Raw genomic sequence first — 26,952 nt, 5'->3', positions numbered from 1 at the left:
GGCAGCTGCTGAGCACAACCCATCCAAATCTACAGAAAATGTCTAAAATAAGGGAGCAGTATCAACATTTTGCAAAACGGAAGCCAAGACACAGGGAAAGTAAGAATTAAAGTTTCTGTGAAATTAGTTAAGTTTGTGGTAGCCCAGACCACATCATTATGGAGACTTAGTACTTTCAAAACACAGCTTACACTATAACCTGCTGCAGGTCAGAGAATTCATTTTTGCATGTTGGGCAAAGGGATCCAGGCTGGGAAACAGTAAACAAGGAGGAAAGATTACTAAATATTTGAAAAATTTAATTTGTGTAGAACTCACAGGAGCTTTGGGGTGAAAAAACCATAAAATTCAATTTTCTGGACACAACTCAACTACTTCAAACATAAGGTCAAGCTTCCCCTTTTTTTTTTCCTGTTCCTGAAATCACTGCTTCAGTTTTCATGCCTTGCAAAACCTAAAGACAGTACCTTCTTCTAATATTCAGCCCAAATTAATCCCTTTTAGCGACACCTGACAGCTAAATCACAGAAGGCAGGGGTCTTATAGCAAAAAAAAAATAATATCGCACCATGAAGCGATTTAAAGGCTGCAAATTCATGCATAGCCACAAAAGGACTTAAAGCGCTGCATGCCACCTTAATTTTGGTATTTTCTGAATTGTGAGAGCTTGACAGCAGGATTTTTTGGTTTCACTGTTTATTCTTTAAAACACATGTGAGGAAATGCTCCCCAAGTTTGAAAAAAAGTCATAATGAAAAAGATTAAATTCCATAAACCATGATGAGACTGTCACCCGCACAACTCATGAGTAGATCAGAAACTTCTGCACTCCTCATGGGTCTTCTTGCGCATTAACTTATTTTTTTACAAGAATAAAATTCCATTGCCTACAGCAATTAAATTGAATTGCTTACATTTTTTTTAATCTGACCAAATAAAAAGGTTTGAAACAAATTAAAAAAATATATAATTTAAAATATTTAAAACATTATATTTGATATTTTAATATCACAGTGTCCAATATTTGCTTATTCACTATGTAAACGCGAGTTATATCCAAAATGCTTCTACTTGGATTACAAGCAAAGCTATCCATGATTGCTTTCCAGCACAAAAGGTGTACAAAATATAATACTTGCCAGGGTTGGCGTGTCATGTATTTGTAGTTCCATAAAATATTACCTGAGGGGTTTATATGAGAATTCTATGCATATATACCGACAATTTATTTCCACTCAAAAAATGCAATACAGTAAAAAGATGAAATAAAAGCAAACTAAACAGAAGTCTAGAGACAAGGCAGCTGATTTTGCAGCACTCAAATAATGACCTGACATGTAGACTCTGCAGCGTTTTGCAAAACAGATTGCACACAAAGATGAGCGGACAGAAACCTAAACTAGCACGGTCATTGTAACCACCATGATATATCTTTAAACTCTTTGCTGCCCTGGCCCTTTGCAAAATTTTAAAATTGCAGGAGATACTTTAAACAATACTTTTAAATGGAAGGCAACCGAAGGGAAGCCACATCTAGTAATAATGAGACCTCATAATGAGACCTTTGTCACCCATAATGAACAAATGCCCAGGCCACATTTATTTCTACTGAATATTACCACATCATAATATCGAATAATTTTGTTTATTTTATTTTTATTAAATTCAGCTAAAACAAGCTTCTATATTCATTCTGAATATCACTATTTCAAACTATCAGGAAATTTATCTTGTAGAGTACTGTTTGGCAATCCTGAAAGCACACTGTAATCCTTTTGTAGGGTAGATGGATAATGTTACAGAAACGGAGAGCTTATAGGTTTACTTCAGCTTTCATGTGATGTAACAAAATCTACAATGTTTTTGAGATGAGAGAGCTTGTCAGACCTTAGTCGTGAGTGACAGCGAGTATTACCAGCAGAGAAGCTGTTGCCCTCATGCCCTACAGCAAAGTCACTGTCTGTCTATTATTTGACAGGCAGGGTAATATGGGAATATGTTACGCTGGTGGAAAAACTGACACAGTTGCTGGAGAGTCCTGTGACTAGTATGAGCAAAATGGAAGCAGCATGTCCAACATTTGTGATAGCTAACAATTTAAAGCATATGTTTATTACTGCTAAATTACATCCCTTGTACTGCTGACACCTGCAAATGCTTAGCAAAATCTGAAAATAAAATCACATTATTCCTTGTCAGCAGTATGCAACTTTTCCTAAACATCTAAAACTGAAATTCATAATTAGAAATAAAAACTGACTGACCATTATATGCTATGCACTACAATCTCTCATCACCAAAACAGTGTAATTTACCTACCACTTGTTCTCAAAGCCCAATACTGCTACAGAAGATATTGTTGGGGAATTTTAAAATGTGTACTGTAACAGTGATTTAAATTGGATCAAAACAGATGAACAAAGTTGAAGGAATGAAAACGAAACAATAGTCTCCTTGGCCAAAACTGGAAATTCAATCCCATTTTGCTGCTATAATCCGTACAAGAAACTTCACTGTGACACACCAAAAATTGGATTTAGTGAGTGACTGAGACTGAAATTGCTGGTAGCTCAGGCTTGCAATTCATCCACAGGTCACACAGAGTGCAGCAAACAACACTACTTTCTCTACAGTTTTCCTCTTCTGAGCTCTAAGTACACATTTGCGAGACTACCCCCTCTAGTGAGGGGTAGAAAAAGCCTTATCTGTTCCTCCTGGCTGTGAAAAGCTGTGCAAAATCACAGGCATATAATACACAATCCTAAAGCCACAAAGAATATTGAATCTGAAAACAATTAAGTACATAAACAGCCCTAATCCTTTTAAAACTACATTCACATTGAGGCTGCAAGGAGTTTAACTCAACACTGTATTGTTTCAATTTGTTACGCAGTACAGAATAAAACAACACAAAAAAAGCTACAAAAATGACTTTTTAAAACAGAGAGCAATATAGCTTTTTCAGAGAAATTTCTCTGCACAGCTGTGGAAAAGCTGTGGGAAAGTGACTAAACAAAACCACAAGGAGTCCCCATAAGACAATTTTTCAGTATCTTTCATATTCATCACATATTCAGGCAAATACAATTCAAACTGCCTGCGCTTGAAAGTGCAAAAAAACTTTATTTAAATTTAGTCATTCAAAATCTTTATGAACAAAATTAGACACAATAACAAGCTTTTTTTTTTCATTTTTAATAATCACTAAGGTAACATAAAATATATAATCATTCTAATGATAAAATTTGCTTACTTTTCTGAACATGGTATTTTTCAACTCATACCTTAAAAATAATACACACCCTGCACTAAGTGAAGTCAGTCATACTTCATTATAGTATTTTTAAAAATTTTATCTGGTACACACTGTGCTAATCTCCTGGAAAACACATTCAGAAATTACAAACCCTGGATTTTTTGTTTACTCAGAAGAAGCCAAGAAAACAGGAGACGGAAGATTTTTACAAACGGTATCAAGAACCCCTTTTAGTTTAAGCAGGTGACAGAAATTCAATAACAATTTTAATTCACTCTTGGAACATCCGTTGCATGTAAGTGGTATTCAAGAAAGATTGCTTGATGCCCAAACTGTAGCAGACAGACAATTTCCAGTGTCTGTCTTCATATCTTCTTACAGAAGAACAATTTGATTAACCCCCCAGGGTGAAGCTGAATACCGTATTTTTCCAGTTGGATAGGGACACCAGCAAGGCAAAAAATTATACCTCTCTCTGAACATCTTCTATCTTCCATTCTTAGAAGTAACATAATGGAAGAGTTTAAGTATCCAAGTACGCTAATGGCTGATTTATGACAACATCTGCATAGCTGTGTCCCTGTGTATCCAAATACTAAAGTCACTTCTTTACTAGTTAAAACATTCATGAAATACAAGGAAACTGGCAGAATAACCTGTAAAATTTTAAAAGACTTTTAGAATGCTCTGTTATTTTAACCCTGAGGTATCCGATGCATTTATAAATCTGATTTTGAAGATCAATTGGAAAGTGTCTCTTCAGAGGTTATGGTGATGATAGAAAAGAATGCCAGTACTAAAGAAGCTTCTGTGTAGACAAAGAATCAAAATCTTTATTTTTTTTGAAAAGTCAGTACTACAGAAGCATACTATTACTGTCAGTATTATTAAAGCGAGTTTTAATCCATGTAAAAAATTTAGTCCTAGTTTTACAGTGTTATATTTGACCAAGGCATACCAATCAATATGAAGTATTAACAACCTTCACACAATTTTCCATTTAAAAAAACAGGTTTTGCAATTCAAATAATCTTCATTCATATAGAAAAAACATGCATTTTCTTCCTCTTGTCTTTAGAGGTTTGTATTTTGTACTACTCCTGAAATACTTTCACTTGTCAATAATGTCACCAATCCTGAATAGTATCCACAATGTGAAAAGAAAGCATTTAATTGGGATAATAACATTCTCTTTATTGATTGAGAGTATTTCCATTTTGTATACATTCTGTTTTTTACCTGTTTTACAGAGTAAAACTGAAATCATTATTTTATGACCTTCTACTGTTTTTCAGAGCAGTCCTATGCATAGCATTTCAACAAAAACTTCAGATGCTTAGTAAGACTGCTAAAACCAGAATACCTCAACTATTTCACAGGATGAATTAACTTACTTTGGAGGATGTAGAGTCACATTCCTGACAAATCCATCCATAGCCAGTCTGTTTAGGAGACTTTTTCAACGGAGGGTCTAGACAGCCAAAATGGTAGCAAAGCCTGCATTCATCACACCTGCGACAAGAAACCAAAATATGTTTACTTATATAAAAGGTACCTCTATATTATTTTAGATTGAGCTTCCCTGATCCATTATCATGATAGAGAAAATACATTTTCTGTTAAGGGATATTTTCAAACACGATCACTTCACGTAGGTTCTGCCTAATTTGGAATATTCTGAGGCAGACACTCATCCATCAGCTTTGTCACCATATATACATGACATTATTTCAGAGACTTACAAATTAAAGAAAAAACATAACCAGCTCAATTTTTTAGATACTTTAATGTCATTCATTGCCATTTATTTTCAAAAATTTGTGATTTTTTTTAGACAATGACAATATCTATTTTTCATAGTTTTAGGACACCCCTTTTGCATCTACTTTTTCAAGAAAAACTGTGAAATATTTGCTTATATTCAATAACAAGTATAATTTAAAGCTATCAAATATATTTTTTACACAAGGACTACGAAGTCAATAAAAAAATGCAAAAAATATTTTCTGATTCACTTTTAATTTTCTGGAAAGGGGTATTAACTTAAAAGGATTTCACTGTGATATTTAACTTACAAAACTGCCCTACATACACACAATTTTATGTTCTTTTTTAATAAACCCTTCATTAGTGTTTTCTACTATGTATGGTCCCCATAAAGAGCTCAAAACATATAGCATAGATATTGTTCACCTATTCTTAATATACCGTCATTGGGGCAATGCTAAATACAAGTGCTTCATGAAAGGATTTTTTAAATTAGTACAATAACATGCTTAAAATCGTAAAGAGATTTTTAGAAACAAATAAGAGATTTTCATATATCCTACTGAACTTCACTTTATTTGCACATCCCCTCCTATTCTTTTATATGAAAAACCAGAACTTTTTTCAAATTTACTTTGCAGTATTTTCTTCTTTAAATGCCCTTAAACTCTGAATGAAAGCCAATATAAATGATCCAAAAATAAGAAATAGAGTAGATGTTTAAAAATCAAAATTTCTAAGAAAACCTGTACACTTTCTTTCTCTGCTTCCCTGGCCATTTATTTTCACTTCCATAAAACACACAAACACAAATATGTCCAAAAATTGCAATAATAGCATGGCACAGACATCATCAGATCAAAGACAGAAGGATGTAACTTATCAAGAGAACACACAGTGAATCACAGAAAGAGGGTTCAACTAACAGAACACCCTGCTGTTTTAAACAGAAGAAAATGTTCATGTGACTTTTCTTCAAGGATTAATCTTGAAATAAAAAGAAGCAACCATGTTCCGATTGTGATTGTTCAACCCAAGTAAATAGTTTTGTCCTTGCTGTCAAGGCTGTGCTTGCTAGGGAAGCCTTCTGGTTTTAGCAACTGTATGCAAGACATGAGCACTGGTAAGGGTATGGCATGTACTGCCTTCTGCTAATTAGAAATTAAAAGCAATAATCTACCTGTCCACAGTATGCAACCCTGAACTGACATGGTTTTGGTATTTTTACAAAATGGGATATACCATCTTCCAATCTACATCCTTGGGCTTGTTTAGTAATAACTCGATCTAATTCCAGGACAAAGAAAATACTTAAAAAAAGGAAAACACTATCCCTTTTTAAAGGCAGACTAATTATAAAGTAGAAATATATTACTTACAATCAGGAATATATGCCATTTTATTTCTTGTGAAAGGCATATTAAAATAATAAAAAGGTTGAGCGGGCAAGATGAAATAGGTTACCCTCCTACATCCCAACAGTGTATATGACCTTCAGCAAAAGATTAAGCCTCCTTTGAGACTCAACGTTCTCATCTGTAAAGGAATATATTTTTACTAACCTATTTCTGTATCTAGAATCTTATTCACGTAAGTGCTTGCATTTGAGCAGTGCTTATCAGAACTGCCTTCCTGTAAACTGTTTGGGATCCTCTAAGTAACACAAAATAAAGCATCACACTATTTCTGACTGTTTTAGTGTATTTTCAGAGCTTAATCCTAAGATCTACACCTGACTTTACACAGTATTTAGATTTTTTCTGAAGTGATTGTCTATAAACACAAGTGTTTACACGTTCAGAAGAAAATGTTTCTCCTTTTAATTTATGCTTTGCCATCTCTTCTTACATCTTGTCCATTTTGTATCCAGAATGCAGTATTTCCTGACTGTACCTTCAGCCACGTTTCAGAAGTATGCTGAGGGAGTTTGCAAGGCTGAGTTGAAATAACCAGAACATTATGAAATTAAATACAGATCTGGAGGCGCCGTTCTAAAGCTGCATGTTTTTAATATTTATTGTCATTAATTTTTATCACTTCAAAGCTGTTTAGTTTGGTGGACGAAAAATTGCATTTTCTTAGCATGAGTTAAAAATACCTACATGAAACCTTTCAGATACTAATAGCTTCTATCTGCATCTGCACAGCTGAAAAAATGAAAGTAACAAAAGTGTATTTTCATCTATCAAAACATAAAAAGCTGCATAGTGATAAAAATGAAACTATACTAAACACCTCCTTCACACTGCTTTTTACTGGAATACAAATTCTGTACTGTGGAACACAAATTCATTGATTCTGAAGTTCCCAGAGCATGATGCTGGGAAAACTGATAAATATACACTGTACCTTGGCTAAAGACGATGCCCTAGCTGTCTGGAAATTCTGTCTGCTGAGACTGACTTGGGACAAAAAGTGAAGCTTACACACATCACAGTACAGAAACCAGAACTGGCATTCTTAATTCCTAATTCTGAAAGAAAAACCTTATACTTAGGTTAAAATGGGACTAGTAAAATGAGATTAAGCCCTCAAGTGTATGCTATTACTTGTGTTATTTTGTCTAGCAACATGATAGAAAACCCACTGTCAGAAAATAAGCGAACCACACAAAATAAGGAGTACTTTCAACTTAATTAGAGAAAGAAATTGTTGGGTCACAAAAGGTGTCATGCTGACAGTCTCGCAGCCTTTCAGTAAATGCACTCACAGATCAATCACAATATGGACATTTGCAGAGCAAAGGAGTCACACAGCACTGTCATTTACAAATATCACCCACTTCCATCCCAAAGATGGCTTAATAGTATAAGTTAATCTATTGGGTTGGGGAGGGGGAAAGGGAAAGGAACTGCTTCCTCCATTTTAAAGGTTCAGTTAAAATTTTTATGGTCATGGATTCAAGGTCACATGCTCAAACCAGTCCTTAAACTAACAAATATTTTATCTTGCTGTTATTTGTGGGTAACTTTTTTCATGGTTAAGTACATGATTTACAAATGCAATTAATCGCAGCACCATCTTCAGTGGCCTGGCCAGCAGTTGTACCAAAAACTTTGCGAAAATAAAAACAGAGCTCCACAAAAAGACAAGTTAACCTAACCTCCTAAATTACCTCTGACAGTTAATTGCTTACTATCAAAGTTTTAACAAGCCTGAAATTACTTTATGCATCAAAATTAGAAATTACTGTGTTCCTCATTCCAGCAATTAATGAGGATAGATATATACCCACTATACACGGAGAAAATGGGGTGTGAAAAAGAAAGGTGAATTCTGAAGGGAGTTGGTTAATAAATTAAAAAACAGTAAACCAAAACATTTTTCACTTATAAAAGTACAGAATGCAGGTCAGCTCATCTTCACAGCAAGAAAGCTTGATTAGGCATTTCCATACCTGAAATACGTCTGCTTTGTTCTTTAATAAAGTGATCTCCATCTGCTCATGCCCTTGGATTGTTTTTATTAGTTTTTTAGCAGTACAGCTGGCTGTGCTCAAGCCCTACATAACTCTGCATTTGCCTGTTCATAATTAACTAATTATGCTCTAATCAATAGTGTAGATACTGATTTTACAATGTAAATGAGATAAATGAGATAATGGCTGGGGTCAATCTCATTTTATTTACAAAGCCCAGCACACACATCCAATTTCATTACATTGCATCTACCTGCACAGGAGGGAGTCTTATCAGTTGGCCTGCAGAAGCCTTCCTGCAAGCACTGGGGAAAAGGACCTGTGCTTTTACAGAGGAACAGTGAATGCAAAGCCTGCTCGTCACTGGCATATTTGTAAGTCACTGGTTAATATCACTGAAAACCACAAAGAGCTGATTCAGCCGGAGCGAAGAAACCTATTTTGCATTCACAAGACGGCACCACCCATCTATAGCTGTAGAAGTAATTACCTACATGTCCCTGAAACACAACATTAATAAGCTAATCTTTAAATACAACTTTCCAAATATGCTTCAGAGACTACAGAAAATCTCTCACTTATGTACACATCATTGCACACTGTCTGCAGTGTCATGCCAAAAGGTACCATGTTGAGCAAAATTAAAAATTGCAAAATATATATATATTTATATATACACACACTACTCCCTATTCACCACAACAGCTTAGAAAGATTTACTTTAATGGAAAAAAAGATAAGACTTTGATACATATTGCCAAATCATCTTCACCATTAAAATCAGAGAACTTGTAATATAAGCCTTACTCTGGCAAACTTTGAAATAATTAGAACAAAACCAGAAGTAATCTAATTCAGAACTTTTAAACTCTCAGAACTGCAGTGGGATGGGTGTGCATTCACTCACCCATTAGCTGGGGGGATGCAACACGATGGCTATTCCAGCATCTGTGTGGATTTAATTCTCGATATGCATCCTTCCGTGTTGCCTTGTTTTGGACCCCATTCCTGACTAAAGGCTCTTAACACCTGAGGAACAGGTGTTTCTTCTCAGGCACTGATCCCTCTCCCCTTTAATCCCTCAGCGTCCAAGTGCTGGGCCACTCTGAAACTGCAAGCAGCTGGAGATATATGTGGGGGTTCATTTGAAATTGCAGCACATTCTTGCATTCAGATGAACAACTTAACACCTAAGTCTAAGGCACTATCGTTATTTTGCTTCTTGTTAGTGGCTGCGTGATAGATCCAATGGAAAAGAGCATTTAAACATTCCCCCCAAAAAAACCACAGAGAAAGCTGATGTAGTTCAAATGAATTCAAACGGCAGAAGCAAACTCACTGACTTTGGACTGGAGAAGGTGAGGAGTGCTCCTGTGGTGCCTTAATTGCAACCAGACCACAGAAGTGATAAATTACTGGTGAAAGAAATGAATACTATGGGATGGGTTATATCAGCAACTCTTAATGTCAAAGAAGGCACTGTCCTGTGACCTTATTTAAAGAATAAAATTAATTAAAGATCTAATGGTGAAATAACTGCATAATCATATATTTAGTGTGCTGTTATTAATGATGTCCAAAAAGTACATTTATTCTACTTACTGAGGGAGGAGCCCAAAACCATAGTACTTTTTCATTATGGAATATGTGGAAGAAATATTTTTCTTTTTAGCTTTCTCTTCTGACATCTCTTGGAACAAAGTAAAGATAAGTGAAGATACATCTTTGTATCTTATCCTGCCATTCCACACCAGAACCCTCCAATTTAGCCCCACAGATTCCAACAGAAATTGCTTTCATTTTGCTGTGATAAATCACAGGCTCAGCACAAACCAGAAGCGATGCAGTACTGTATTTGGGCTCTAATTTAAAATATAAGGTCTAGCTCCTTAGTAACTCCTGTTTTTAGGCAGAATATTGTCAAAAGAGAAAAACATACTAAGAATAAAATGGAAAAAGCTCGTTTTTCGCTTCCCAGTATCTACACTTTCCTGGAAGTGGCATAACAACTAAAAATGGATGGTAAAGTAATCTTGGGAGTTTCTGTTTTACAGAACAGTTTTAAGAAACACAGCACTAGGATAATAGTCTTTACACATAGGTTAGCTAAGTTTTAGGTGACTTCACCATCAGGACCGTGGCAGATTCCAGCACTAAAATTCTTATGTGACTGCACATGCATATAATACTGAATATAAATCAGGATATAGCCCAATTATATAGCCTCTTCAAACACAGGTACTGGATATCCTGAACGGCCCTCTATCTCCAAAGATGCTCAAAATTCAACTGCATGTAACTCTACGGAACTTGATCTAATTTCAAAGTTCAATCTTACTTTGCAGTCAGTCCTGCTTTGAGTGGCTGGCTGGAACAGATGTCCTCCAGAGGTTCCTTCCAACCTCCATCTTTCTGGGTTCTGATATTTTCGTTATTTTGATGTAAGTAAATGAAACACTCTTTCTGGGATGGATAACGATTACGGTATTACACAAGTAATTAAAAGCCACATTCAGGTTTCTATTACGCCAGGTACAATGCAAGCATACAAAAGGAATTCCCTGACTTCCATAGTTTACAATGTTAGATGAGACAGTAGACTAGTACTCTCTTCTGTTATGCCTGGAAGAGAGGGGTGCATGGCTATTGCTGAAACGTGAGAGAATATACCAGACATAGGATGATTATTACATTCTGTTTTTTACATCTACCTATTACTCATGATGACAAGTGTATGGGCAAGATGGACATATGTCCTGACAGAGCAGGATAAGCTTAATGTTCTTTAGCTAACAGTAGTTTTATGATAAAGTACCTATACGGTTTTGGATGTGGGAAACTGTACAGCCTCTAACTTACTCAAATTTCTGTCTAAACTCAAGTGCATTATTAAATTTACTGGTTTTTTCTCTTTAGTGTACAATAATCCTGAGGAAAAGCCTTCATTCACTCAGAGGATCTATGCTACACTTCCAGCATCTGCTACATGAAGTAAGTTTAAAAATCCCGTATGTAGCATGGATTTCTATTGCTTTGACCTCTAGGAAGTTCTACGTTAAAGCAAAAGGGTAAACAAAACATTTTACCTATAAATTCTAAAGCAAAAAAACAACTTTATGTAGCTTCTACTCCCCACCCCACCCAAGATGCTTATCATCATGTAACCTAAATATTGAATACTTAATTTTAACAAAACTGACAAATAGTGTCAATCCATTATGCCACAAATGAGCAAAAGAAAATAAACAATAATCTGGCAGACATTTGTGTAACTACATTTACTATTCTAAACCCAAAACTGTCACTTCTCCTCCTTAATTCATGTTTTTTAATACTAAAACAAACAAACAATCCCCCCAGATCCAAACACCTAACACTCATTATTTATGGATAAGGAAGAATCTGAACTGGCTATCATTATGTGACGTTCCTATGCAATCCAGATCTTTTCTGAATGGTCTGCTAGTCATCTGTTTCATGAAATTTAGTTTGCATGTACACAATAAGAACACTATAAAGAAACTTTATTTTTTATATATATATTGTATGTGAACAGCTTCCTTTCAGCAAGAAGTGTTCACTTCTGTCTGTCTCTCTCATAGTACTTCAAAACTATAAAACACATGGCTTTGATAAATTATTTTGCAAAATTCATTAAGGGCCCACATATATAAGGGGAATACACTGATGTAAACGCTATGTCAAATGTGTTTGTTTTCATTAATATTACACAGCTACTGTATAAAGCTTATATTTACAGTATTTTTAAGTTTAAATTAAGTATTTCTGTGAAGACAATGCCTCCAAGACATGTATTAAGATTATGCTACACAAATTACAGTCCCCCAAAAAGTCCAAAATATTTTCTTTCTTGGGAAAACCAGGAAATTCTGAAAGAACCAGGATAACCCCCTTGACAAACTGAAGAGTATAAAATTTAAGAAAGCTATTACCAAATGCTGCGTTAGTTTTTTCTGAAGTACATTCTAGATGTAACACGATTGCATCTATAGCGCCATTCTCAGGCATTCAGACTAATAACTATACTGAATGGTGTATTGTGAACTACTAGAGAAGTCCATTACGATTCTGAATCTTGCCTTCAAACTTCTTTCAAAAGGTGAAAAATCAAGTATTAACATCTGCCTTTCCAGAGAGAGGCACGTGACATAAGGATTCATACGGGGCAGGTGAGAGCCTGAACACTAAACTAATACCTGATGTCAAAAGTGCCAAGGAACAAAATCCTACAAAGAAGCTGTACTAGCAAAAAAGCCTACAAAATACAGCAGGAAATCACCTTAGGCCAGGGGTCCTCAAACCTTTTAACCAGGGGGCCGGCACACGGATGCAGTGGCAGGCAGTCATCTGCGGCTGCTTGGTTTCACCCCCCAACCCCCGGCGGGGGGGTCTGTAAATACCGGGGGCCGGATTGAGGACCCTGGGGGGCTGTATCCGGCCCGTGGGCCGTAGTTTGAGGACCCCTGGCTTAGGGTATCAGACAAGCCCAAGAGAGTACCAACAAAACCAGTTTTTAACACACGTTAGTCTTCCCTTAAAATCATCCAAGAGCAGAGATTACTCAACTTTCCTAACAAACTTCTCTAGTGCCATTACTCTTGTTAGAAACAAACTTTCTGTTGCCTAACCCAAATCATCTTGCTACAATCTAGCTTATTTTTGGTCTGACTGGATTTGCAGAACAACTTTTCCCCCTCTTTGCAGCAACTTCTCTCTTCATCATCTGTGTATCAATTTAGGCTGTTTGAAGACAGATTCCCCAGTCTTCTCTAAATTAAAGAAATCCAACTATTTCAAGCTTTTTTGTTCATTTATGTCTCCTGTAGTCTTCTTATCATTCAATTCAGTTTGCTTTGGACTTTCTCTATATTATTTCTCAACAAAGTGGACAGAATATGCTAGCTGAGGCTTTTCCAAAGGTGGGACACCAGTCTTCTGAATATTCAGGAGTACTTTCATGTGGTAAATGTAACACCTCTCTGTACGTCTCAGGTATGATCGGTTTGTGATCCAGAGTCTCCTATACCTTCTTTTGTGAAGTTATGTCTTCTAAATAGTTACTCTTTGTATCATAATCATGCACTAAACAGTGATATGCCTTTTCCATTACTGCACTGCACGCTTTTCTTAAAATTTCATTTTTAATTCTAACACTGTAGTCCCTCACATCATACTGGCATCACCTGTAAACGTAACCAAACATTTTATTCCAGCACCTAATACACAAAAATACAATACCTAATCCAGGAGAGTCCTGAGTGGAACCCAATGAGTGGAATATCATTTGACAGCGAGTCCATGGTAACTAGTCCACTTTTCTAATCAGCTACGTATTTTATTGCAGTTTAATTAACAGAGTATTTCTCTAGCTTATTTAGCACAATGTCACAAAACAGCAATATTTTAAAATTCTTTGTAAAGCCAAGCTATGCTACGTTTATCATTCTCTCCTACTCACAATACCTAACCTGTGTGTGTTAGTTTAATAACTGATCATAAGTCACAGTAAACATTGCCTTTTTTTTTTTTACCCCCTAAACACACCATGATGTACAGTCAAACACCTTTTTTTACCCCTCATTAGAACAGTGTTTGGATATAGCATTTTACTTTCAGAATTCTGGACAAGTGGATACTAAACTTGGTCTTTTCCTCCTAAAACAGATTAATGGACCTTAAAGATCAGATTCCTGCATTAATGTCTATTTCCTGGTGCAAATTTCTTTATTTTTAAGGTGTCTTTGTGTGCCCTGCCAATACAGAATGGTAAGCATTTATGATAGTTCAGACAAAAATCTTACTATGATTTCATCCCACCCCCTTTTTAAAACAAAACGACGTGTTAGACATCAGGTTAATTTTATTTAATATAATATCCAAACATGAAATGCCCTGGTAAGTTATGACTTGTAGATAAGTATACACAAATTTGTATATTTCTCCTATTACTTATTACAGCATTTAATTTCTTTCTTAAGTTTAAAAAATATTTTCAAATGGAAATGTGCCTTGATAGATGACAAAAACCACCATATCTCAAGAAATTCAAAGATTATATGCCATAAAGTTACAAGTGTGATTGCATTTGAGCAGAATTTTTCCAAGCAAGTTCAAGATGAAAACAATGAAGATGTCAACACACTGCTACTGTAGATTTAAGAACTGGATCAGTACCATTTGTAGATCAAAATACTATGTCTGCATATACCAGGATATATACGGACGAAGATGAAGATCTCAGCTGTCACGCTGTGTGATCATTTCTTCATTCCTTCCCCAATCTACATAACAATTTCATATTTGTATTGTGAGGAGATAAGCTTGTCCTCAACACTGCCACAGAAGTAAGCCAAATAAAACAAATGTCTGCATATACTCAAATTTTTCTTTATCTTAAAAATTTTTCAGAAAGCAATATAGGTATAGTATTCACTCAAGTGTCTGAAGTCAGAAACAATTAGTTCATACTAATAAGCATAAAATCAATTTTTCCGTGGCAAATCTATTCCTTCAGAATAGTAAGTCTCAAGTGTTTTACAGGTCTCATTATCACTGAACATTCCCCACCCCCACCCCCCACCCCTTAGGAAACAATCCTTTTTGCACTAAGGTCTATATACAACATGGTGTTCTTTATAGAAATGTTCTTATTAAACTGTGTATAGGTAGAGTGGCAGATGGATGGCAAACCGTTGCTTATTTCATTCGGTATCACCATAGAGGAATGCACAATATTTAAGTCCCACAGGCTTCTGTCACTCTTCAGTGAATCCAAGCATTGTGTAACATCATTTGCCAACGGAAGCACAGGGGAAAAAGACATTACTTAATAGGACAATTCTGACAAGACATTTATCCGGGATTTTTCAACAATGCACAAACGAAATGTTCCTGATTAGTGCAAAAAAAAAAAATCAGGCAAATTAACTACCTTGTCAGTCCAAATAACAAACCAATCCATTACATTCTATCCAAGCCTGACAAGAAAACTCAACTTTTTGTCATAATAAGCTTATAGTAGAGACAAGGTAGCTGTTCTCCTTTACTTTAGGTACTCTATTGAGAGCTTTATCCACATTTAAAAATCATATTATAAAAGGTTTCCACGATTGCCTCCGAGGATGAGTTGTGGCAGAGTTGTGTCTCATGAAGGGTATCTACACAGTAAAGTGATAAGAAAAAAATATTAACATTGAAAGATCATAGCAACTCTGCTCTGTCTTATGAAACATTTTAATATCACACTAAATTCAAGCAATATGTACGCTCAGATCCAAATAGTTAAAGATACTCATACCAAACTTCCAAGTCTCTATGTGTTAAAGTATTAAACTAAGTATAGCATCCTTTAAACTTGTTCTCGATACAGCTCAAAGAACAAAGGCCTAGAAAATTTTCTTCTTTTTTAATCATAAAAGCAACAATTTAATACAAGTAGGCTTGATTGTGAAGCTAGCATTTTCTTCAGATTTGAAACCCACACAAATGCAGCCATGGGACTGCCTACATGACAAGCACAAACAACATGTACTGTTGTGCTGTGTGTTACAACCTTAAAAAGATGCTTGTTTTATAGAACAGCATTTGAGAAAAAGTAAATCTTAGGATTTGGGAAGCAGTAAGTATGGGAGGGCTTTTTTCATAATGCAGTGTAGTAATTCAGTACACAGAAAGCTTTAGTCACTTCTGAAACAATGTCTTTGAGGCAGTAATTCAAAAGTCTTCACAGCTTTTTTTCCTACTTGTACTTCCTGTCTTTTGACACTCTCATGACATACATACTATTCAAGGATGCTTTTTTTCCCCCAAATAAATACAATTTTAAAGTCTAGATTCCCTACATTTAAACTCTTCAAAACTACTTGAAATACAATAAATTAATGTCACTGATAGCGTTGTGAGATTTTAAGTAGAAAAAAATAATCCATGTTGTCTTTAAGCTGTGCTGGCATATCAAATACATATCAGTTTTTTTTTAAAAAAGACCTACATAAAGTCTCCACTGCATTTGTTTTGTTTTCTACTTTAAAATGTATTAAAGTAGAATTGTAAATAAAAACAAAATTTAAACTGCTGTCATACTTTCATAAAATAAAAAAAATAACAATCTGATGAACAGGAGCCATAGTGCTGCCCCACATACCAACAACAGCTCTTTGCAAACTATTTTTAATGTTGAGTGTAAGGATTTTGAGCCTAAGAATTAGAGGGACAAAAAGGAAGCAGTATATGCAAATCCACTGCAATTCTCACTTCATCTCTTACTCAGAACATGATTAGAATTTCAAATCACGTATCCTTAACCACAATAAAAAAGTTCAAAAATGGACTGTATAAGAAAACCAAAGATAAGCTGAGCTGTTCAATAAACTACTTTTAATAATCAATCCCCTTCCCTTAGTGAGTGCAACTGGTTTTGTTCTGATCACCCCAGGGTGGGTGAGGTTGACATGGACACACAATCAAGTGCTGAAACATGAAGGGTAGCATCAGCGAACAATTCGAGATAAGCTCAGGGTCTTTGTGCCACTTCTATCCTCTCAGCAACAGTATGAGTAGCTGGAACCGTACCATCAGAGTCAGATCATCAGAACGTGACGGGCTATGCCCTCTCTGGGCTAGCAAGGTTTGGACACGAATACAGTTATCCATACTTTCAATACAAGTTTTTATTTCTGCTTCTCAAAATGAGCTTTTGCATATATGTACACACATCTATGTATATGTACTTATAATTGTACTTAGAAATTTGTATTTATAAATGGTTTTATATTAAAGTGGTATTTATGTAAAAATATGCTTTTATGTATGAAACAACCTGCACTATTGAAGTCATAAAATAGTAAGTTGCATTTTAACAATAAGCTCACAAATAAAAAAAAAAAAAAAAAAAAAAAAACAACAAAAACCCAAAAAAGACAAACAAGGCTCACAGAGGAAACTTGTGACTACAGAGGAAAGCCATGATCCTAATTTTTTGTAGTACTTTAGGTAAGGCTCTAAGAACACAGGCATCCAGGGAAGCGTAAGTAACCAATACCTGCACTGGCGATTTCTATTTTATTTCCCTGTATTGCATTTTTCTTGATAATGTATCAAGAAATTTTAAAGATTTTTTTTTTGATACATTAAAGGGAATATGCTTTTTAAATGGTTGGAATTTTTTTTCATTACTACTGTTTTTAAAATTTACCTTGACATGATTTATTTTACAAGAGTCATTTTACAAGGATTATCTTCACCCCTCTCTTCTCTGAAGCATTATTTAGTTTAAGAATCACTACTGACTGTTTAAACACAGTTCTAATTAGCAACAGATTGGTAAAAGACAAAAGAATATAAATGGATAAATAGAATAGGGTTTTTTAAGCTTTTAACTTACAAACTCATCTGATAACTGACTATTGATTTTGGAGAACTACTTACTAAAATTTTTCCTGGGACCTCCCACACTGAAGACATTTTTCCTGTTCTATTCTCGGCTTTTGCTTTTCTCCCACCCCTACACAGCACTTCCCAACACTCTCTCATCCAAAGAACTGCTCCCATTCTTACACATCCACTCCAGTTTCTACTGACTGAAGTACCCAGAGCTGCCTGCAACATCTGAAATTGCATTGTCAGCCTTAGATGGGAAAAGGATTTACTGATCACAAAAATCTGAAATGACAGTGAGCAAAACAGATTTGCTTTCCTTTCTCACCATCATTCTATCGATGGAACAAATATCAGATAGAAAAAAGCATCACGGGTAATGCTGTAATAGATGCTTTCAACAGGAAGGTTCTCAGTTACAGATTTGGTCCTTAGCTGTTCTCTCCCAGCTCTCTTCCATTCCAGGACAAAAATAGCTATGAAAGCACTTCCTCTCAAGTTTTGGTACAAAGGGAGAGAAACACATCAACTTCTCTCACCCTCCTCCCTGAACACATATGGCTGTAATCTGCTTCCTCAGTTAAGAAGATTTTATGTAATTGGAGTGTCTATGAATAAGTGCAAATTTCCTTTTCAGAGAAATTTAAAGCACAAGAAACCCCACAAATTATTTCAACATTTTCTACTGGAATTGCCAAAGGCCCTCTTCATTTGTGTAACAGTTACCGAAAGTGCAAAATGCAGCCAAACATAATGCTTATGTTAGCAGGATTGGTCATTGTTCTTTTTTAGCCATTTTAATACTTGCTTTCATCAGGTTAAATACTTGTTGTGAGAACAATGTTTCTGGCGGCTAAATGGGCATAAGTGAGATACATTTGCAACCATAATGTAAGCTCAGTTTATCTTCTAAGGTCTGAAGGTAGGAAGATGCTTCAGCATATCTTACCAATTCTGAAACATTAGAACTCTCCCACCAGGGTAGGTTTGTCAAGCCTGAAAAGGTATTTGGGAAAAACTTTAATGAGGTAAGATGGTAATGAAAGAGAGGGAAAATGGAGCTATTTAATTACAGATGAAGTGCTGACAAAGACCAATTTCAGAAGGCAAGGAACCGTATCTGCAGTAAACACTAAACCATCTGAAGGTGACGTACATAATATATATTTTTAAAACTCAGGCTGCTCAAGATACACCTCTTGGTCCCAGGAATTAATGTGTACCCACAGCTCCATTAAGTGGATAAGAGTTACAGAGCTCTTTAGTAGGGGGAAAAAAACCCAGACCCCCAAAACAATTATGAGCAATGTGTCTTCTAGACACTGTTAATTACTTCCATCCTTCTCAGTATTGATCAAGTCATAAATATTAATAAACGCTTCTTGAATGGTTACAGGTTTCTATTTGCTAATATACACACTGATTAGTCTGTTAAAAAGTTATCTGCAGGACAAAACATCACAGAACCAGAGGTACCACTGGAATAGAAAAGCCCTGCTTCATTTTAATAACTGGCACACCGGAGTATAAACAGCAACAATTAAGTCACTGCACAAATGTGTTGACTGAGGTAAACAAATAAGACTAACAGTAGTCTAGATTTACAGAATTCCGTTCTCCAAGTACTACTATGCCCACTTCAGAACAAGAAGACATTTTCAAACTATTTCAAAGCCTAGAAGAAATGACATATCCTATACAAAAGATTAAATAAAATACTGGTATCACATACGTGAAATGGTTTCATTAAGTGTCATTTTCCTTCATTCTGCACTGTCTTTGTGAATACATGCTTCTGAGAACCCATGAAAAAAATTTAGTCAATACACTCAATACTCTACATGAAACCCAGCTTTCTCTTTTAAGAGACTGCCTTTACAGACCTTGTCACAACAAGGTCCTTGATGTTATCGAAGCAATTTCAAGATACTTTAATCATTGGCAAAACTCAGTAACCTGACAAGAGAAATTTGGGCCAGGAAGATTTCAGTAACTTGAAAGGAAGGTTATTGACTGATGTAATTTCATTTGGATGTGACTGAATCCAATTGATCTGGTTTTTGCAATGCATATCTTCCCTCTGCAGCTGTCTCTATCTGATTCAGTGTGCAAGTGCAAAGAGTGACTATCCCTTTCCACTTAAAGCAAAACTGTTCCTTCCTCCTGCTATTCTGAATGAGCACAAGGAAAGCATTTTCAAATTTAATCTCTGTATTCACTGTAACAAAAAATACACTCAACTGAATGCCAACCCATGAATTCAACCAATCTTGTGGCTGTTAGCGTACTCATTATGGAGTTAGAAAAACAGGTCGTAGAACATAATTATTATTACGATTATTATTAATAACAAAAATGCTGCATTAGGGCTTGTATAACACAAGGTCACATGACAGTACAAAACTAATTTTCAATCCCAACTGCACAATATCACGTAATCTACACTGTAACAGAGTGTACTTCTTTACAGTTGAGTACTTAGATGAGTTTGAAAGAAGAAAAACCCTGCTTGCTACACAATGAGCATAATAAATTTATAAACACGGATATGATGATGTCTGTATCTTTCCATACAAGTCTGGTTTACAATAGTTTTAACAGAAAAGATGTGTACCAGTAGGAGCGTCACAATTAAATTTAATTTCAAGCAGCATAAACTTTAAAGAAAAAAACCTTGGCATAGTTGGGGTGTTAAAAAAGCCTCGAAGGGAAATGAGTGGGCCACCATCCCTGGCTCCTTTTCATGTAGGTTGCTGCACTAACAACATCGGACACTTTGTTTACATTTCAGCAGAATTAAGGGGAACACTGACACTGATGTGCACCTCAAACTCCAACTGATTTACATGTATCAGTGTATTCTTTAACAAAGATATTTTCTCCAAAATTCAGTACAACTGCTTCAACTTGAGTCACTTTGTCTCTCATTGAGGAAGTGATCTTTTTCAGATACTTGGATAACTGAATATTGATGAATAATGTAATCAGCATTACAAGATAAATGATAGCTGAATCAGGATGTGGCATCATGTAGCTGGAAGGTCAACTTTTTTAAGATTACAAAACAGATTTTCATGAAAGGTCTCTCAGTTTAATGAATGAATGACTAGTAACTGGAATATAAAATCTAAATGTAAGGCCTAACTGCTGCCTGAAAAAAGCCACTGCTTCACAAAGAAGCTTTTTGTGAAGATGCAAAAAAGAAATGAAGCCTGCAGTTTCAATGTAAACCAGAATTTTATACTTAAAAAAAATAATTAGCACACTAAACTGCTTTTCACTCTCCTGTTTAAAAGACTAAAAGTCATCCTTAGCATAGTGTGATGCAGGGCAAATTTATCAATGGAACATTAGTAGAAATAAGCCAAAAGTCAGCAAGACAAAATACAACTAAAATTGACCTGAAACAGTGCAGTTCAGCAGCGTAATGCACCATCTCCAGTGTAATGCCTTTACCACATGCTTAGTTTTTCTCAGTTTGTACACTACTTTGGTTTTGAAAGCAAACAGGTGGGAAGTCTTATTAAATGCACATCTATCCTGACAGCAAAGTTACACAATATGTTCAATTATTTCACCCAACAAGACGGATTTAACATGCAAAAATGTCAAAGTAACAAAAGAAAAAGGGAAAGACAATATAAGCACAGAAATCAAAAAAGCTATTTTATCTACAGAAGTATACAACAATTTAAGGACAGAATATTTTGATTTTGAATTATGTAAAAGCTGGTCTTTTAAAGAAAAACTTCATTCTTCTTAACTGAAATGTCATTTTGAAAATACTTCTGAAACTCTACATAAGTATACATATGATCTGTAAAGTAAAACTTTGCCTTGCAAAAAAGCCACACGGTATTTCCTCACACAGACTGGGGTTTATTTCCCCGTTGTTTTTGTTTCTATTTCATGTAGGTGGAATGCAGTGAGACAAAAAAATAGGAAAACACTTTCACTGCAGAACTAAGCTGGCATTTACTCACCCAGCCTTAGTCTTAGGCTGTCTGTGCACACAAAACATGCTTGACCAACTAAACATGACTAGCTGGCTCGAAGACAAAACCATGAGCTTTCCTCTGATAACCTAACAATGAAAATGGAGCTACAAATCAACTGCTGGTCAGTGCCTTCCCAACTTCTTGTATCATAGAAGATGATACAAGTTCTGCTGTAATTCATTTTTTTAGGTTTGGTCTATATACTTCAAAGTTTTAAGAGTTCTGATGTATCTATAGTGACAGGAACGTCCAGGCTGCTCCAAAGCAGCATGCACCCCAGACATGCCTGTAGAAATACCTGCAGAGACACCAAAACCCAGCCCTCAGCAGCAGCCGCTTTGCCTGCCTGTTCCCAAAGCAGCCTAAAAGGGCTTTGGATTCTGTTGAGGAAAACAATTACACGGTATCTTCCCAGTAAAACTGTCTCTTGCATAAACTGTGTGTAATTAAAACTTTATCAGTAAAGTCAGTCAACGGCACGAACTCAATAAAAATATTCTACATATCATACAATTTCTTTTCATTATGGGTACTGTCTGTCACTGTAATTGTTTCTGTTACTGTGAGAACTGTGTACTCCTTAAGTACTATATAAATATATTAACATACTATTAATCTTTCAGATCAAACCTTTTATTGGAAATAAAAATCTAAACTTCTTTCAAATACAGAACTGGCATTGACTGCTCATTATTATGATATACTGTGAGAAATATTTTAATTATGAGAAATAGTTTAATTAGCACAGTTATATAATACAATAGACTAAGATTCACTTGATACTAAAAAATTAATAGAGGAGTCTTTTTTAATCAAAAATGGTGGGATGTAAAGTTTTTCCCTTACAGTATGTTAAATAAAGTCTAAAGCTATTGTTGTTGTTACTACTATTATTACTACTCTTTGTTTTTTACAAGGAAGTAGATGAAGTTATTTTTGTGGGCTGGCTCTTTATCCCTGAGGACAGGTGAGTTCTGACAGGAAAATCTCAATTTCACCCCAGTGTCTTTTTTTTTCTTTTTTTTTAAACACTTCACCATCACCAGCAGGTTCTAAAGGAGCTGCAAAGTCACTGGTCTGCATGGTTTTCACACTCCTGTTAATGAAAATGCAGGCCTAAGCCACTAAGTTAGCCATCAGTTATTGATGGTTTATTGATATCTACAAAGCATTTAGAACCTTCCGTGTGACTTCAATATGTTAAAATCTAAGAATGACTATCTGAGTGCTACAAAACCAGCCACAGTAGGAACTCTGGTCTCCCGTTCAGCTGCTCTGCCAAGCACACCTCTAATAATAAGCGTGTGATGTCTTGCTATATGTAACAGGCTTCATGTAACTGTATTAGTCTGCTCAGTCTAACACAGATTCAGGGCTAACAGATGGGTATTTTTTCTTCCCTTTTAATGCAATCTCTTCTTCAAGACATTTATAAGGGTTTTTTTCCTCCCAAAACTCCCACTCCTGGAAACCTTAACACTGCAATGGTTCTACTGTGAGCCATTCAAGCCTCTACAGCATCATGTGGAACCTCTTTACCAAGCTGCTGTATATCATAGCCCAGGTCAAAATCTGTGGTACAATTACTGCTAAGACTGAGAAACGCAGAAATAAATTAAGATTAGGTTTTATTTATAGTTTAGATTGAGAAGATTAATGGCACTACTGAAACTTTATTGCTTATTGGAACATTGTGTTCAGAGAACAAAGGGAGGTGTAATAAGTACAGTCGCTTATCACTGCTACAGTTTAAAAATTACAGAAGAATGTACTACTGCTTCATAACGAAGACTGCAAAAAGCTGTATGACAGCTTTGGAAGAGGAAACCTTGGCCTGTGTCAAAGGAACTGCTAGGCAGAATCCTGCAGGTGGCTATCATGAAAGGGAAGGTTATCAAATGTGAGAGGTATGATTTTTAAAAGAAAATTTACTCAGAGCTCAGAGGAACATATCATCTCATTGTACAGGACACGACAAATCCAGCAGAAGGTCTGTTTGGTAAAGCAAGAAGTTTCTTACTGAACTAAATATACAAAATGATTGATGGTAAAATTCAGAAGGCAGACGCCAGACAGATCCAATGAGAAACAGGAGTAATTTCACAAGAATGTTAGCAGTGAAAGGAAGTTCACAGAAAATATGGATTTGATTTCAACTGATAACACAGAAGGAGCTGATGTACTTGGTGCCTTTGTGTTCAATGCCTCAGTCTGCACAGTGAACACTTGCTCTCAGGCTTCCATGCCTACCAGCATGAGATGGGAAAAAGGACAGCCAACAGCAGGAAGGAAAGCAACAAGTCAGAGTCTACTCTATTTGAATATATTCCAATCCATGGGGATTATCCGATGGTTCTGAAAGGGGTGCTTGTTACTTCTGCCAGGGTCCTGTGTAAAATCCAAGAAATATCTTGACAACCAAGGCAGCTCAACAACTGAACAATGCCAAGACAAGCCCATCTTAGTGCGTTAAGACATGCCCATTAAAAAAAAGGTAGCAAGTAGGACCTAGGAAATCACAGGCTGGCCAGCCTCACCCCTGCCCCAGGCAAGATCAAGGGGAATGTCCTCTCAGTAACCATTTTCAAACACATGAAGGACAAGAAAGTAACCCAGAGCACTCAGCAAAGATTTAGCAAGGGTAGACAAGTTGGTCTTGTTTGAAATTACCACGATGAAATGACTGGCTATGTGAAACAGAGAAGAGCAGCGGTGGTAACATACCAAACTGTATTCAGCATAAGGCTTTTCAAACAGTCCCGTACAGCATTCTCCTTACCAAGCGAAGTACAAGGCCGGATGAATGGGTTGGTTAAAAGCCAGCTGGACTCAAAGAGCAGCAGACAACAGACTGAGATCTAGATGGTGTCCAACAACAGCCGAAGTACCACAAGAGGTGATTTTGGGGCTACTAAAGTTTATAAAAAATCATCATAATGAGACAAAATTCACGCTCTACAACTTTCAGAGTGATACTAGGTTAGAAAGGGTGCCTGACACATTGAACAGTACAACTCCAATCCAAAATTTGCTTGAGAAAGTTGAGGACTAGCCCACCAGAGAATCATGGAGTTCATCACAAAGAAGAGTGAAATTTTGCATGGAGGGGAGATAACTCCATCAGTGCAGACCGAGAAGCAACTGGCCGAGTTCCTCTTGGCTCTGCTTAAAGGACCTGGGGGTTAAAATGAATGTGAAACTCCGTATGATTGAATGAAGGCAGGACTGGCAAATCAAGGGAGGCTGTTATTCCTCTCTCCTCAGAGCTAATGACACTGTGCTTAAAGCCCCATAGCCTGTTTCAGGCCACCAAATTCAAGACATGAGAAAAAAAGTCTGCTTCGCAGCCAGCGTATAGCCTGTAAGGGAGGCTGAGCAAGTTGGCCTCATTTAGTCTGGGAAACAGGACGCCACGGGGCGAGGTGAGGGACTGAGCCACACCAGCAGCACAGCCAAACTGCTCACTCATGACTGGTGACATCCCATGGGCTCACAGCCGCCACCTGCAGCTTGGCAGGCTCAGAGGGGACGTGAGCAGGTGCTTCTTCATTACAACGAGTGATGCAGTGTGTTCAGTGGCTACGCAGGACTCAGCTGTATGTAAACAGTCAAGTAAGAAGTATGATAATTTGTTCTTGATAGTTTAAAAGCTTACATTCCAGGTACTAGAAATCCCTACGTCAGCCATTATTTTTAAGTATTGCTGAATCCTATGATCAGGATGGCAAGCAGCTATGTTGAAAAAAAACCTGCAATGTCCAGTGCCTGGGTCAGTAGTGGATTTCTGTCAGTTACAAGGAAGAGGAAATTTGCTTCCCAGCTCTCCTACAGACAGCATCTGACTGTTCACATGCCAATACCCAATTTCTAAGTAGTGTCCAAGACTAATTTATAATCAATTTTGTTCTGCACAGATAGTAAAACATTGTGCCCCTGACACCATCCTAAAATTCAATGGTATTTGTCACAATAAAGGCTCTCTTAACTGAAACATGATTTTGTATTCAACTGAAACCTAGACACTATAAACATTTCACCAAGTAAAAGTCAGGAAAGGTTATGTGGGTAAGTTTTATATCTGTGAGCATATCTAAAGCATATCTGTAACCATCAAAAAAAAAAACCAACAGAAAACTAGTATTATTCATGGATATTTACAACTTTGCAATAAAAAACTTTACACATGAAATGGCCTAAGTAAAAAGTTCCCAGATGAGTTTACAAACAAAATATAAAGTCAGAGAAGTACAGAAAATGTAATGCATTCACTTGCACAGACCATTGTTTGTTTTAAAGCCAGAAAGTTTTTCAAACTGATTGATAGATATAGAAAGGCTGGAAATAAATGTTTCAAAATATATTTGCTTAAGTTACAAAGCAAACATTTCATATATTCCATTATAATTTCATAATTCATTTTCAGTCTTCATTTTTAAAATTTTCTAAACCAAAAATGACAGGTCTCTAAGTGGAAAAGGACTAATTAAAAAATAAATCTGACATACGCCAAACCAGGAATTACAGTTTTCTTTCAAGCTAGTTCTGGAGCATGCAATATTTAGTAATAGTTTTTTCAAATTAAGCCAGAAGTTAACCAATATGTATAAACACCAGATACATTTACATTTGTATCACAATCAAGCTATACACAAAAAGCATCGTACAGCACCTCCGAAAAAATATTTTTAGAAAAACAGTTTTTATAACATGTTTGTTCTTGCCACAGCTGAAAACGTGCATGCATGCAGATAAAATTAAGATCTCATAAACAAATCTTATAAGCAATGACAAAAAAAAAGTTGTATTTTACAGAAAAAAATCTGTCAATTAATAGCATTTAAGGCAATGCCAGAAGTTTGATAGAAGTTTATTAAGAAGATGCTCTATTTGTGGAACTCTGTGCTAAGTATTATATAAATCATTTCCATGAGAACTAAAAAAAGAATAAATCAGCAAAATAATACCATCATGTACATTGTAACTTATTTACTTAAGATTTTTCTCACATAATATAAAAAAGATCCCTCAACAAAATTATTTCATTATGACAAAAATGGAAGTAAAGGAGCTTTTGCAGATTTTTCACAATGTCATTACCACAAAACTGTACGTTTTAT

General features: G+C 35.9%; 1 protein-coding gene across 1 annotated transcript in view; it reads right to left on the bottom strand.

The window, feature by feature from the left end:
* The window catches only part of PHF14 (PHD finger protein 14), a 173,923-nt gene that overhangs the window by 57,752 nt on the left and 89,219 nt on the right, over positions 1-26,952 (bottom strand). Inside the window, exon 17 of the mRNA XM_055706704.1 lies at positions 4,651-4,768. Within this exon, the coding sequence (XP_055562679.1) occupies positions 4,651-4,768 (118 nt within the window). The remainder of the gene's footprint in view (positions 1-4,650; positions 4,769-26,952) is intronic.

Source organism: Falco cherrug, chromosome 4, assembly GCF_023634085.1.
Source record: "Falco cherrug isolate bFalChe1 chromosome 4, bFalChe1.pri, whole genome shotgun sequence".
Classification (NCBI taxonomy): Eukaryota; Metazoa; Chordata; class Aves; order Falconiformes; family Falconidae; genus Falco; species Falco cherrug.
This window is presented reverse-complemented; position numbering and strand designations above follow the sequence as displayed.